Source organism: Volvox carteri (genome assembly GCF_000143455.1).
Source record: "Volvox carteri f. nagariensis unplaced genomic scaffold VOLCAscaffold_51, whole genome shotgun sequence".
Lineage (NCBI taxonomy): Eukaryota > Viridiplantae > Chlorophyta > Chlorophyceae > Chlamydomonadales > Volvocaceae > Volvox > Volvox carteri.
Genome location: NW_003307594.1, coordinates 932,298 through 945,993, shown reverse-complemented (window position 1 = coordinate 945,993; position 13,696 = coordinate 932,298). Strand labels below are relative to the sequence as shown.

Genomic DNA, 13,696 nt, shown 5'->3' with positions numbered 1-13,696 from the left:
GTTTTGGCGGGGGGGAGGACCGGAAGGTGATACCGGTCTGGGGATATACCAGGGGAGTGCGTTCCGTGCGTTGGAGGGTCGGTAGTACAGTGGGGGTTAGAAGAAGTGGAATGTCGTACAATCCTGCGGGCGCTGCTCGTCCTCCTCCTCCTCGTCCTCCTCCTCCCACTAGCACCGCTCCTATCCGCGGGGTCGTTGCTTCTCTTTCCCTGAGCTCCCGATCTCTCCCCTCCCCCTCCCCCCTCCCCCAGCCTTGTGCCTGGACAGCCCCTCACTGGGTTCCAGTCAGCTGATGTGGCAGCAACAGCACCGGCCGGACAAGGCCGCACACTCGGACCGCTACCACAAGGTGGGGTGCTAGCGGGGTGTGTGTGTGTGTGTGTGTTGGGGGGAGGAGGACGCAGGGGTCGAGGGGGGGGGAAACCTCAGGAAATTGGTGACGTGACGATGAGGAGGAGGTGGAAGATAAGGACGAGGGGTTTGAGCCCCTGAGCTAACTGTAACTCCAATAGACCTCATATGACCTTTGCCGCCGGTCTGCCACAGACCGCCCGGGGGTTGTACATCTGGTGGGAAGGCTCCAGTCGGCTGCTGCTGGTGGATATCGCCGCCGCCGCTGCGGCCGCCGCCGCCGCCGCTTCATCAGCTTCCGCCGCCGCCGTACGACCCGCACCCGAGGCCGAGCCGTCTACCGCATCGGGTACCTCCGCCGGCAAAGCGGCCCCCGGCAGTAAAGCAGTTAATAAGGCCGCAGGGGGGGGCGGGGACTCTGCCGCCGCCGTCGCTGCTGCTGCAGCGGCGGCGGGCGCCAACCCCGTCGTTGCGTCCGCGCCGCCGCCAGGCGAGCCCTGCGGCCCGCCGCGAACACCGCAAGTCGCGCCGCTGGCGCGCGACTGGATCTTGCCGTACAACATCACGGCGGCGGCGGCGACGTCGGACCGGAGGACGTTGGCTTGGGGCCTTGCGGACGGATCCGTGTTGCTGCTGGACGACCGGGCGGGGTGCACCACCAAGGTCCTCCCCCGCCTGCGTGGCGCCATTACCGCGCTGGCCTGGGTCAACGGCGTGGCGCACAAGCTCATGTGTGCGTCCGCCGCGGGGGACATCTTCATCGCGGATATCATCAAGCCCGAAGACAGCAGCCAGAAGCCGTACGAGTTCCCCCAACCCATCCACGCCATATACTTCCTTCCCAACGAGCCCTTTGCGCTGTGTGTCTGTCGCGGCCACACCTCCTCAGATGGGGAGCTGGCCGCGAACGGCAGCGCCAGTCGGAACAGCGTTGGCGGCGCTGCTGCCGCCGCCGCCGGCAGCGGCAGCGGTAGTGGTGGTAGCGACGGCGGCTGTGTGGGAAATGCGCTGGCGGTGAAGGCGGTCCGTCCCCGGATAATGTGGTACAATGTGTTGGAGGAGAAGCCGGTGGCGGAGCTGATGGGGCCGCAGGCGGGACAGAGCTTCGGGCTGGCGTGCTGCGTGCCGCCGCCGCCGCCACCCCCGCCGCCGCGGCCGCCGTCGGCGCCGGAGGCGCCGACCAGCCCCTCCGCCGGCTCTGCAACGGGCGGCGGCGGTAGCAGGAAAGGCACGCCGGAGCCGCCGTCACCCCACGCCCGCCAGGCGATGATGGCCGCGCTGGCGGCGATGGGCGCAAACGTTCATTCGGGTCCCCAGCTGGTGCAGGTACCGCTGCCGGTGCCGGCGGGGCAGGTGGTGCCGTATCCGGCGTTGGCGGTGACGGACACGTACCTGCTGGTGGGCGGCGACCTGGTGGACAAGGTTGTGTACTCCAACTTTGCGGACGCGGATGCGGTGCCTCAGCGGATCCTGTTGCTGTACATGTACAAGGTGGATGCGCTGCTGCGACACCTGCTGCCGGAGGACGAGACGCATTCTAGGTGGGCGAGTGGGAGGGAGGTGGTGGGAGGGAGGACTTGGGAGAGGGGGGGAGAGGGAGGGAGGGAGGGGGCAAAAATGAGACCGGAATCAGGGCGGTGAGGGAGGGCTGGTGGACGGTTAATGTGAGGCGGGGCGTGTGAGGGTTTTGGTGAGCCGACCCTAGGGTTCTCTTCAGACCGATGTTTGTGGTTCCTGCACGATCCCCTTTCCTTGATCTGACCATTGGACTGGACTGGCCTGCCATTGGCCTCATCTGACGTGATCCGTCTGTTCGTCCGTTTGTCGGTCCGCAGGTTGGGTCGGGTGGTTCTTGACCGGCTGTTGGCAGATTTGGAGGCGCCCAAGGTCAACAAGCGCAAGGGTGAGTGCACGGGGGTTGGGGGAGGGGGAGGGGGGAGCTATGGCGGGGAAAGGGAAGGAGGAGCACGGAGGGGGCGCTCTGCTGGGTAGTGAAGGGCTGTCAATGAATGTATGAACCTTAACAGCTTGCCGCCACGAACCCCTGACACTCGTTGTTGTTGTTGGTAAGGCCATTGCTTTGATGGCGATGATGATGATGGTTCCAAATGGACGCGAAGATCAAGGAAGCATTGCGAGAGCTTAGCCTCCTGGCCGTCACGTCAGTGGCCCACCCACCCCAACACGTCCGCAAGCCCCTCTCGCACGGGCCCCTCGTCGCCCCCTCCCTTTATCCGCACACTTCTTTTCCTCCTTACCTCTCACCCACCCTCTCTGTTCCTCCCCCCTCCAACCTCCTTTTGTCCCTCTCCGGCCCGGGGACCACAGGTAAGCGTGTTACCTTGGACGTGGAGGACACAGACACCCCCAAGCTGCCCTCCTCCATGCGCAAACCCGACCCCTTCGACCCGGCGGCACCGCGACCCGCGGGTCGCGCCGCCAACCGCCACATCACGTTTGGCGCCATCCCCGACGAGTTATTCGACGACGCTGGCAAGGTGCCCAAGGAGACCAAGAAGGTGTTCCCAAAGGAAACCAAGAAGGGCCTCAAGACGGGACCGGACGACCCGGCACTGGCAAACAAGGACAGAAGGGTGAGCTCCGCGGGCTGAAGAGGCTGAAAGAGAAGGCAATAACGGCTAAGGAGCTAGGGCGTCAGTGGGGCCTGGGGCTGCGGCACGGGCGCTCATGCTCGGGGTGTTCCACATCTCTACTCGAGAGAGATAGGGAGAAAAAGTAGAGAGGTATTCAAAAGACGCGCAAGCTTCCAATCCCCAATTCGCCAGCCTCTCTCCCCCCGCCCCACTCGTCCTTCCGGTGTTCTCCCTTCCCTTCCCTTCCTGAGCTCAGGGTTCCGACGGCAAGCCCCGACTCGCCCCACTGGATTTGGAAAAGGCCCGCGAGGCTCCGCCTGCTTTTCAGGAGCGCAGTCAGTCGCCCCCGTGGCACCACACCAACCCGCTGGCTCGCATCCACCCCGACTGGGAGGAAGCCCCCGTGCTCATTCGCATCATGGAACGAATCGGCTCCAAGGGCGGTGGGCGCAAGCGGCGAGAGAAGCGGCTGGATACGCTGACCGGGGAAATGATGGCCAAGTACGCCAAGGAGGCGGGGGCCAAACCCAATCTGCTGGTCACGTGAAGTGTCACAAAGCGGCTCTCGCGGCGGTTGCTGGGCGGAGGACTAGCAGGTCACCACACGACGTCACACTCGACCAGGATGGCAGATTGGTGAAGTCGGGTGGAGAGTCGTTGATAGCTCATCTCGTAACCTGCAGGGTATAGGTTGTGGTTCTGGAGCCGCCTAGGCCCACCAGGGTGAGGTGGGGCCCGGGGTTTGTAACGGGATGGGGGCTCCTGTCCTGCCTTCCGGCCAGGGCCAGGTTCCCCAGAACGGACTTCCATGTGCAGCGCTGTGAACAGGAAAGGTGCCGGACGTGCTCTAGGAGTAGCTGCTCTTGAGGGGTCCATGGCCGGTGGTAGTGATGATGGTGGTGGTGGTGGTGGTGGGCCTGGCTGAGTTAGAACCATTAGAACCTCGTCAGAGCCGGGGTCGCAATACCCCAATGCCGTGATAGCAGTGCCCCAAACTCCCCCCATTGGGTAAAACGACCCTCTCGCGCACCTCTCGTCGATTTCCTCGGCACTAGACCGCATCGCAATGGAAGGAAGCCAAGCTGTCTTCCAACAGTAACCCTTTGCAAAGGTTACAAGGCTGCAACCACCGCTTGGAAGCGGGGCCACAGAGCCTCGAACAATCCTGTAATTTGTTTCAATCAAAAAGGAAAGTCTGTGCTTGTTTGCGGTGCTGTCTAATATTGGCTACGTCTCCTGCGAAGATGACGGTTTTGAACAGAAACTCGCTCAAGGTGCTGCAAAATAACAGTCGACCATTATGCCGCCTAACTTCTCCCCAACAGCTGAGGGTACATGTTCAGGAACATCTTTGTCGCTCTTGGTCGCATTCTGCACCAGCTGTAGACACACCTTCTAATCAGACGTACGAAAGGCAGGGCACCGACTCCTCGCTCCACTCCCCACACATAACCTTACACCTCCTGTCCTTCGACCACGTACATCCACAAAATTTGCAGCAGGAGAGTAACGCACACGTCCCGGCAATCGCCTCAAATTTTGCAGGGCAGCAAAACCGCAAAGACGTATCACCAGTGCCTCACTGAGACGGACGCGCCCGGGCGCACGGTGCGCGGAAACTTTTAACTGCTGGCTCGACCGAGTGTTTGTGTTTGCATGTATAGGTGTACGCCCCCAGCCACACCAACCCAGATGTGAAGGTCTCCAGGTCATGCGAGCTTCGCGCAACGACGCTGCACGCCACCGCATCGGCGAGACTGCCGAAGCGAAACAAAACTTGAGAAGATAAGCTACTGCTGGTGGTACTACTGCTACGCGGGACTGCGGGAATCGATGCTGCAGCTGTTTTTGACCGAACGCTCGTCGGTATTTTGAAGTCCTGAACAGGCGCAGAAGTCGACAACCCCTTCCACGCTAACTACACATGTCCGCGCGAAACGACACTCCCCCAGTGATAGGAAACGTTGGCCACCAAAGAATGGATGAAGACGGTTCCCTGCCCATTTGACTGCGTTGTTCGATCGCGCGCTCCCCATAACCCCACACCGCACCGCACACGCCGCCATGAAAACAGCAATGTTAGGTCTGTGCAGGCAGCGGCCGTAAATTACAGACCCGCCAGGGGACCAAAGATTCTGCTGAATCCGATGACCGCAACGTAAACGCAACCCCGAGTGGTGGTTATTTGCCAGGCATTTCAGCCGCAGCAGTCCATAATCGCTGTAAGAGCCGGTCCACATGGCTACGACCACATACCGCATGAGAAGGCACACACATACCTCTACCCTCGCCGACCCGCTGATTTCAACAGCCGCCGACGTCCCGCGGTGCCCCCGGTCCCGGTCCCGGCCCCGCCGCTGCCTAGGCCTAGCGTTGCTCCGGCCCGCTGCCTGGCAACAACCGCCTGTAGAGCCGCAGCCACCGCCGACCGGGGCGACAGCTCCGCCACCACGTCCCGCAAGACCGCGTCGCCCTCCGCCTCCACCTGGGCGGCAGAGCTCTGCAACCGCTGGCACTCACCAAGCATGCCGCGAAGCGGCGAGTGCAGCGGATCAGGGTCGAACCCGTTGGCCACGGCTTCGTACACGCTGCTGCTGGTAGTGATACCGCCGCCACCAGCGCTGCTGCTGCTGCTGCTACAGCTACCGCTGCTGTCGGCGGTGTTCGAAAGCAGGCACTTCTTCGGCTGGATGTTCAGACGAGCACGTTCCAGAGCTTCCGCGAAGGCCTTGCTGTGGGGCGAGGCCGTGAGGTTGTTGAGGCTCAGGTCCCTATTCAGTTCTAAATGCGGCGGACCCGCCGGTTCGGGAACCTCCGCCGGGTGCATCTGGACACGGTTCTGCAACCGCAAAGGCGCCGGCACCGACGGCGCCGGCAAGCCATGTCCCACGGGGACCGCGGCAGCGGCGCCGGCTGTGGATGTGCCGACGGGGGCTGTTCCTCCGTACGACCAGCTCGAACCCGCCACGAACGCAGCCGCCAAGTCGTTCCTGATACCGTTGACCCCTCCGTCGGCTGGATATCCCCCCCAGGTACTACTGTACTGCTGCAGCCCGCGCGGGGAGCTGTGATGGTCCTCGAGCAGTCGCTCCTGCGGCTGCGGCTGCTGCTGCCGCCGGGGCGATGAGAGCCTCGGGCCGGTGCCGCGCGGGGAGCTCCGGGCCAGACCCGCCAACGTCGCCGCTAGGGCCAGGTTGCCTCGACGCTGCGCCAGCAGTGCGACCTCCTCCAGCGGGTCCAAGACCTGTCGCGGCAGCTGTGCCGACTGCACTGCTGGAGGGAGCAGTGCCCCATCGGATTGGTGTTGATGTTGGTGTTGGTATGGCCTCCGTTGCGTGGCAGCGATCTCATTCGCTGCAACAACTGCCGCCGCCGGAGATCGTTCCGGCAGCGGTTCGTGTCCGGCAGCCTGTAGTCCCTGCATGACGCCGCCGCTGCCGCCGCCGCTGTTGCCAAACCCTGGCGAGTCATGCCCATCTCGGCCTACTACCAGTTGATTCGCGCTTCCGTCGGGGATCCGCGCCTGCAGCCCCTGCCGCCTTTTCGGCGGGGAGGTGCTGCTTCCAGTACCGCCGCTGCTGTTGCCGCCGCCGCCGCCGCCACCTGATGTGCGCGCCGGGGTTAACTGTTCCCGCGGCGTGCGCGTCGGCGAGCCGCAAGTCGGGCAGAAGCCCGTCATATCCACCCCCACCTCAGCAGCCGCTGCTGACCCACTGGGAGCCGCCGTACTACGCGACCGATCCGCCGCTTTCGTCTGTCCTGCGGCGACCGAGGGCGGAGGAGCCGCTTGCAGTGGCAGCAGCAATGGCGGGGGCAGTGGCAGCGGTTGTGCACGCGTGGTCAAGCTGCTGCTGCTGCTGGATGGGCTGTGCAGCGCTGGCTGCCGCAGGGCATACCCGACGGCCCCGAGCACAGAGGTGTCGGTCTCGAAGCTCCGACTGCTCTGGCCATCCTCCTCGTCGGTCCACACGCCCGGGCGTATGATTCGCCGCCTTTGCTGCTGTTGCTGTTGTTGTTGCTGCTGCTGCTGCTGTTGTTGGTGTTGTTGTTGTCGTTCTTGATCTGGGTTCTGCTGCTGATGTTGCAATGGAGTCATAATGTGCGAAGAAGGAGCAGACAGCCGTGGGTTAGTCGTGGTCGGGCCGCTGCCGCCGCCGCTGCTGGTGCTACTGCCAGCCATCTGCCGGCGAACAACCTCCTCAGCGCCAGACAGGAAGGTGGCCAGCAGGTTGGCGGCTGAGCCGCCGCCGCCGCCGCCGCCGCTACCACTTGGCTTTTGGGATCCCCCAGTGCGACCGCGACTACAGCTGCTGGCCGCCAGCCCGACCGCAGCAGCAGCTACAGCCGCCGCGCGTGAGTGCCATTCCGTTAGCGGTGTGGCCGACCCGCCCCCGTCATCCCGGCTGACCAAGGCTCCGACCCTCGCCCCAGCGGCGGCGGCGGCGGCGGCGGCGGCGTAGGGCTGATTGGAAGATGCAATGACAATGGCTTTGCACTGATCGCCGTTCCCATCACTGGCGCCCGCCGCCGCTGCCGCCGCCGCCGTCGTCGGTGAACCAGTCGAGGGCTTCGCCGCAGTGGAGGCGCGTCTGCAAGCATTCGCGGCCTCCAGGCGCTTAAGGGCCGCATCCACCGCCTCCGCCCGCGTCGGGGCGGACGCCGTCCCGTTGAGGGGAAACCGCCCGCCGGCGCCGAAGGCAAATGGCCCATGGTCGCTGCAGAAGGACTCTTCATTGAGCTCGGGGGATTCCACCATTTCCCGGGGACGTTTCGCCATGTTGGCGGCCTCACCGCCGCCTCCGCCGCCTCGTGGAGCGAAGATGGGCGCACCTGGGGCGCTCAGAGTCGTGGCGCGAGCCAGCAACGAGTCGATTCCGTCAAGTCCCCGCAGGCCGAGGGAAGCGTCACGGCCACCGCCGAGCGCCGCGGCTGCGGCGCCACCACCGGTATCAGCTTTGGTGTCCGTGGTGCGCCACAACGCCGCGGCACCAGCTCCGCCACCGCCACCGCTGGCGCCGCCGCCGCTCGTAGCTGCCCCGCCGGACGATATGGCCGACTTGGACCTGGCCTCCAGTTCCTGGAACAGCGACTCCATTTGCGACATGTCCGAGCTGACGGTCCCGGACATGCGCGCTCCCGGGAAGACGGCAACGCTGGAGGCGGCGGCGGCGAGGTTGCGGCCGTGCCCCCAGCCCTCCGCAGCCCCTTCTGCCCATTCCCCACGGCGTTGGAAGACGCTGTGGACCATTTGCAACGCGGAGGACTGCGATGATGTCATCGTCGTCATGGAAGAGCCAGCCGTCGGGAGAGGAGGGGGAAGAACAGGAGGGGTTGGCGGGGGGAGACGCGCATGCTCGGGAGCGCTGTGGAGGCTCACTTCGGACCACGCCCAGTCCAGCGGGACCCCCCCGGGCTCTGAGGGCTCTGAGGGGATGGCGCCCGCCGTCGCTACTTGCTGCGCAGGAGCCGGAGCGGGAGCTGGTACCTGAGCCGGCGCGACGACGGCCTTTGGTCCCAAGGACATGGGTGCCCAGGGGATGGAAGCCGGGCCCAGAGGATGACCCTGCTGGGGATTCGCGTTCGCGTATTGGTGATCCGGATTTGGTTGCCGAGGTGGTACGGACTGGCTGGCCCCGATGCTAGTGCCGGTGGTGCTGGTGGCGGTGGTGCGGTGCAGAGCGGGCCACGCGGCGCCCACTACGGCAGCACTGACGGTGTACGACTGGCCTGTGGACAACGGGGCTTCTTCGTTAGCATGATTGGCGGTGGATGATGGCTGGGAGGGGTGATGGTGGTGCTGCCCGGCGTGAAATACGGCCGGTAGCTGCGGCTGGGCTTGTGGCGAGGGTGGCGGCGGCGGCGGCGGTGGTGGTTGTGGTGGTGGCGGAGATGACGGAGGCGGTGGTGTGAAGGGCCCGGCGGGGTGCCCGGCGGATGACAGTTGTCGGTGAGGGCCTGTCAGCGGTCGAGGGCCTGTGGGGCCCCCCAAGTCGCTTCCATGCTGTTGCTGCTGCCGCAGTTGCAGCGACAGCGGCGGCGGCGGCGGCTGTAGCGGCCAGGAGCTCGGCGGCAGCGCCGCGGCGGCAGCCCGCACCGCACTTGGTGCGCATGAGCTGCTGCCGCCCTGAGAGCTCCAGACAGACTGCTGGGATTGCCATGACTGCTGAGAGCCGTACTGCTGGTACTGCTGCTGGTACTGTTGGTACTGCTGTTGCTGCTGGCACTGCTGCCCGGAAACACTCGAGCCCGTGCTGTTCAATCCCGTAGCTATGTTAGGACCAACGGCACCGTTGCCATGAGCCTGCGCCGGCTGCATCAGGCTCCCGTCCTGCTGGCTCGATACGGCAGCTGAATAGCCATAACCACCGCCAGCGGACGCTGCGGCAGCGACCGCCTGCGCCATCGCCGATGCTGACAACGACATGTATGAGGAACCCAGCGACGTGTCGCTGAAGAAGGGCATTGACGGCCAGGTGGGCAGTAGCGCTTCCGCCGCCGAGTATTGCGCCATGGCATCGCGGTCGGCTACTACTGTGAGGTGGTCCATGGCGCCCATACCCCCGAGCAGCACGGCCCCGCCACTACCTCCACTGCGATCGCGTGCACACGAAGACGACGGCAGCGGTAGTAATGGTGGTGGTGAGTGACTTGATTGCGGCCGCATGCCCAGCTCACGCAGCGCATGCGGCGGCGGCCGCAGCTGAACCGCATCAGCATAGGTGGCGCCGCCGCTGCTACTGTCGTGGACGGCAGCTCCGTCAGACGGTGAACGGATCGGACTCAGGGGCAGGGCCGGATGGTGCCCCTCATCGTGATGCGGAATTCCGGCCCCCGGCAACGTGACGGTATGTGTGCTGCTGCCAAGACCCGCCAGCCCGCTCCACTGGGACGTTGGCTGCGCCGCAAAGGCTCCGCCTCCACGCTGTACCGAAGCAGCGGCAGCAGCGGCAATGTGTCCGCTGCCAGCAGCCAGCCTGACGGCGGATGGATAGCTCGCGTCCCCTAGCAGCCTCTCCGCGGCGGCGGCGGCAGCGGGGTCCAGCTCGCCGGACCCCGCCTGATCGGATGTGTTGCGTCGCGACCAGGCCTGTAGCGAGCCGGGGCTGGCGAGGCTGCTGGTATCCTCAGAAGACGCCATGGAACGGGCGAAGGCGCCGTTGCCTTCACCGCCGCTACCGCCGCGCGGACTGGCTTCGCGGGAGGCGCTGGTTGCGGAGGATGGAGACGGCGGCGGCGGAGGGAACACAGGCGGGTGCGGCTGCAAGACGATGTTTATGGTCTGTGGCATGGCCAGCGGCTGCAGCGCTGGTGGCGGCGGCAGCGGCGGATCAGCGGCGGCAGCAGCCGGGGTCTTTGCGACGCCCGCAGCGGTAGCGGGGGCGGTAGCGGCGGCGGACCATTCCGCTGGCTCGACGGCGCTGATGGCTCCGCTGCTGGCGCGGTCAAGGTGGCTGTTGATGCCGCCGCTCACTTGGACGTGGGCTACCGGCCCTGGTTCCGGCGGGCAGCTGGCGATCAAGGTACGGGAAGATGACCTCGCTAGGCCCGGCGGCGGCAGCGGCGGCGGCGGCGGTGGAAGCACGGATGACGGACGCGACGGCGGGACGAAAACCTGGTTCGCCGGATTTGGAGCACCGCCTGGATTTGCGACGATGGGCTTTCCAGTAGCAGCGACAGGCGCGGCAGGTGTGGCGGCAAGTCCAGCGCTGCTCCCGAGGTCCAAGTCCGACAGGAAGCCCTTGCCGTTGCCGGTGCTGCGGCTGCCCGCCACGACGACGCTGTCCTCCCAAGCTTGTGGCCGCGGAGGGGGATCAAGATTTTCCAGTTGGCTGCTTCCCACGGAGATAGAAAAGGAGGACTCGGACGATATAGGCATCGAACGTAGGACTTCTTGTTGTTGTTGTTGTTTTTGCTGCTGCTGCTGTACTTGCGGAGCGACGGGAGCGCGTGCAGATGATAAGTCCATGGCAGCAGTGGCCGGCGGCCCCACGGGCTCCGGCCCAAACTCGGGCTGGAAGCCGGCGGACTCAGCCGCGAGCTCCGTCACCGCGCCGCGGCTGGAGTCCTCGCAGCCACCAGAGGTGGTGGTGGAGGCCCTCGTCTCCAGGACGCTCAGGGTGCCGTTGCTGACGCGGCCGATGGTGGTGCCGGAGCCCTTACGGATCTGGTACAGGGGTCCCGGCTCCGGCGGCACACTGGCACTCAGCACACGGGAGCCCGACATCGCCGTCCTTGACAACTGCCCTGAAAGCGGCGGCGCTGGCGGCGGCGCTTCCTGTAAGGCAGGTGCCGGAGCAATACTCATACTCGTAGCAGGCCCACTAGCCGCTGCTGCTGCTAGAGCTGCTGGAGCTGCTGCCGGCGGCGGCGGTGCATTCGCAACTTGTGAAGCATTCGTTTGGTTGTGTTGCTGGGCGGAGGCTGCGTCGCCCGCGTTGCCTGTAGATGGTGACTCATCGGCAGGGGCAGCAGCGCTGGCCCCGCGGCTTGCGGCCGCACCGCCGGGCTGCCGCACCTGCACTTGAGGCCCGGGCTCGGGATGGCAGCTCGCGGTCATGGCCTTGGAGGAGGAGGAGGGGGAAATCCTTGCCTGCGGCCCTACAAATGGGATGGCTCCCGCCGGCCCCATTCCCCCATCCTCCCGCCCCGCCTCCCCACGCCGGACAGCCTGCTCAAGCCTCTCCAGCCGTTCCCGCAGCCCGCTCGCCTCGCCGTCTGCCGTCACCATGCCCGCCGGCAGTGGCAGCAGGATGGGGCCACCGGGCAGCGACGCCAGTCCGGCGCCGGCCTGCACCATCCTGTACCATTGCTGCCACGCAGCGTTTTGCACGGCGGCCATGGCGCCCTGGCCGCTGCGCCCCTCTACCACATCGGAGCTGTTCTGCACGGAGGAGGAGACGGTTTCCGTGGCCGGTGAAGGCAGGCTGCCCGTGTCCACGGCGAGCTCAGTAGTCCTGGCCTCAGCCTCGGGCCGACCGGCCGAGGATGGGGGCCCCGGTGGTGGCGGTGGCGGAGGCGCTGGAGCTGCTGCGGCTGCGTTGGTGGCTGAGCAAACTTGCTGCTTAAGCCGCTCGGAATCGAGCTCCGCGGCTGCGGCTGTGGCCACGGCAGCGGCAGCGGCGGCGCGGCCTGCAGGCTGGGCCAGAGTCCGCCAGGCGTAGAAGACACTGCGGTGGTCGGAAGGCAGAGGGGTTGCACACGGCGCAACACACAAAGGGGTTTGAGGGGCCCCAAGATGGGATAGGCAGCGGAAACTCACGGATGTTTTTTTTACCAAAAACTATGAATGCGGGGCGCGCCGTCGCCGAGGGCGTCCGAATTGCGCTGAATGAATACCCCAGGGGGCTCCTCAACATACCGCGCCTCGGGCTCCGCGGCAGCTGATGCACCTGCGGAGGGGTTGTCCCTTGCCCCACCTGGGCTGTGCCCAGGTATCAGTACCGACCCAAGCGGTGCCACACCACATGCAGCCGCACCCATTACTACGCACACACAGACACACAGAGGTACACACACGCACAAATGCGCTTCTCCGCGTACCTGCAAAGCATGGGCCAGGCCTTCCGCCGCTGGCGCTCCTGCCGCGCGAATGCGGACCAGGCGGACATCACCGCGGCCTGCAGGCGCCTCTCCGCACGGGTCTGCAGCAGGCGACTGCACGTGGCCAGATGGCGCAGCGATATGACCGCCAGGTGCCGCCAGGCGGTCAACACTGCATGGGGTTGGGGGTCGGGGGGCCGGGGGCGGGGAAGGAAGGGAAGGGTTTGGAGCGGGAAGGAACGGCGCGGGGTGCGGGGTTCTTGACTGGGGGAGAGGGTTACTAGGACGCTTGTGCCGATAGGCCAGTGGCAAGGAGGGGAATCAAATGATAAAGAGGCAACGAGTCAACAGCTGGCGTCCAATGCAAGGATGGAGGCCGGAGAGTAGGCAAAGCGACAACACACAAGGCAGCGACAGCACACTCCCTTACGAACAGTCCCCAAACCCCCAGTTGCCAGACCTACCCTGCCGCTTGACACGCGCCCATACCGCCGCGTAGCGCCTCTCCACCGCCTCCTGAACTTCCGCCGCGGCTGCGACCGCCAGCCTCCACGCCTGCACCGTCCGATTCAGCAGCGCCAGTCGCACGTCCTGCTTGTTCCTCAGCTTGTCCTGCAGCCGTTCCCGTACCTCCCGTACCTCCGCGCGCCAGGCCAGCAGGGCGCGCCTTGCCATGCGTCCCGTCCGCCTCGCCAGCAGCTTCAAGCACGTCCGGTGTAGCCGCGCAGACTGCCCGGCGTGCTGGCCCCAGGCCGCAAGACAGGCCCCCACCAGACCGCGCACCAGCCGCCGAGCCATGGCTATGGCTGCGCCGCGCCTGGCCCTGCCGTCCGCCACGGCGGCGGCCCAGCACTGGAAGCACGCTTCGAGGAACAGGCGTCGACAGCGCGCCCTCAGCCGCCACGCGGCGGCCTGCAGACGCAAGCGGCGCGCAGCCATTACCCTCCAGGCACTGAAGGCCGCCAGCGCGAGCCGGCGCGGCTGGACCGCCACGCGGGTCAGTGCTGGCAGGCGCGCGCGCAGCAGCTCCGCCACCGTTGCCGTGGCGGCGGCGCCGCCCCGGCCGCCGGCAGCGCTCACTCCCCCGAGTGCCGCCATGAGAATGCGCTGGATGGCCTCCAGGGGGTTTCCAACACCGCCGGAAAGCGCAGCAGCAGAAGCCGCCGCCGCCGCAGTAGCAGCGCTGGTAGCTAGGGCCAGCGAAGGCAGCT

The 13,696-nt window shown here is 66.0% G+C and overlaps 1 protein-coding gene across 1 annotated transcript in view; it reads left to right on the top strand.

The window, feature by feature from the left end:
• Positions 1-13,696, top strand: part of VOLCADRAFT_121436 (uncharacterized protein) — a gene marked incomplete at its 5' end in the record, with an annotated part of 37,004 nt that overhangs the window by 2,553 nt on the left and 20,755 nt on the right. Inside the window, 16 exons of the mRNA XM_002955440.1 lie at positions 252-349; positions 547-1,892; positions 2,187-2,254; positions 2,680-2,945; positions 3,202-3,825; positions 3,861-5,565; positions 5,600-6,514; positions 6,550-6,939; positions 7,006-7,939; positions 7,971-8,791; positions 8,853-8,951; positions 9,034-9,056; positions 9,177-10,226; positions 10,341-10,836; positions 10,871-12,031; positions 12,075-13,632. Of these exons, the coding sequence (XP_002955486.1) occupies positions 252-349; positions 547-1,892; positions 2,187-2,254; positions 2,680-2,945; positions 3,202-3,492 (2,069 nt within the window). The 3' untranslated portion in view covers positions 3,493-3,825; positions 3,861-5,565; positions 5,600-6,514; ... (7 more) ...; positions 10,871-12,031; positions 12,075-13,632. The remainder of the gene's footprint in view (positions 1-251; positions 350-546; positions 1,893-2,186; positions 2,255-2,679; positions 2,946-3,201; positions 3,826-3,860; positions 5,566-5,599; positions 6,515-6,549; positions 6,940-7,005; positions 7,940-7,970; positions 8,792-8,852; positions 8,952-9,033; positions 9,057-9,176; positions 10,227-10,340; positions 10,837-10,870; positions 12,032-12,074; positions 13,633-13,696) is intronic.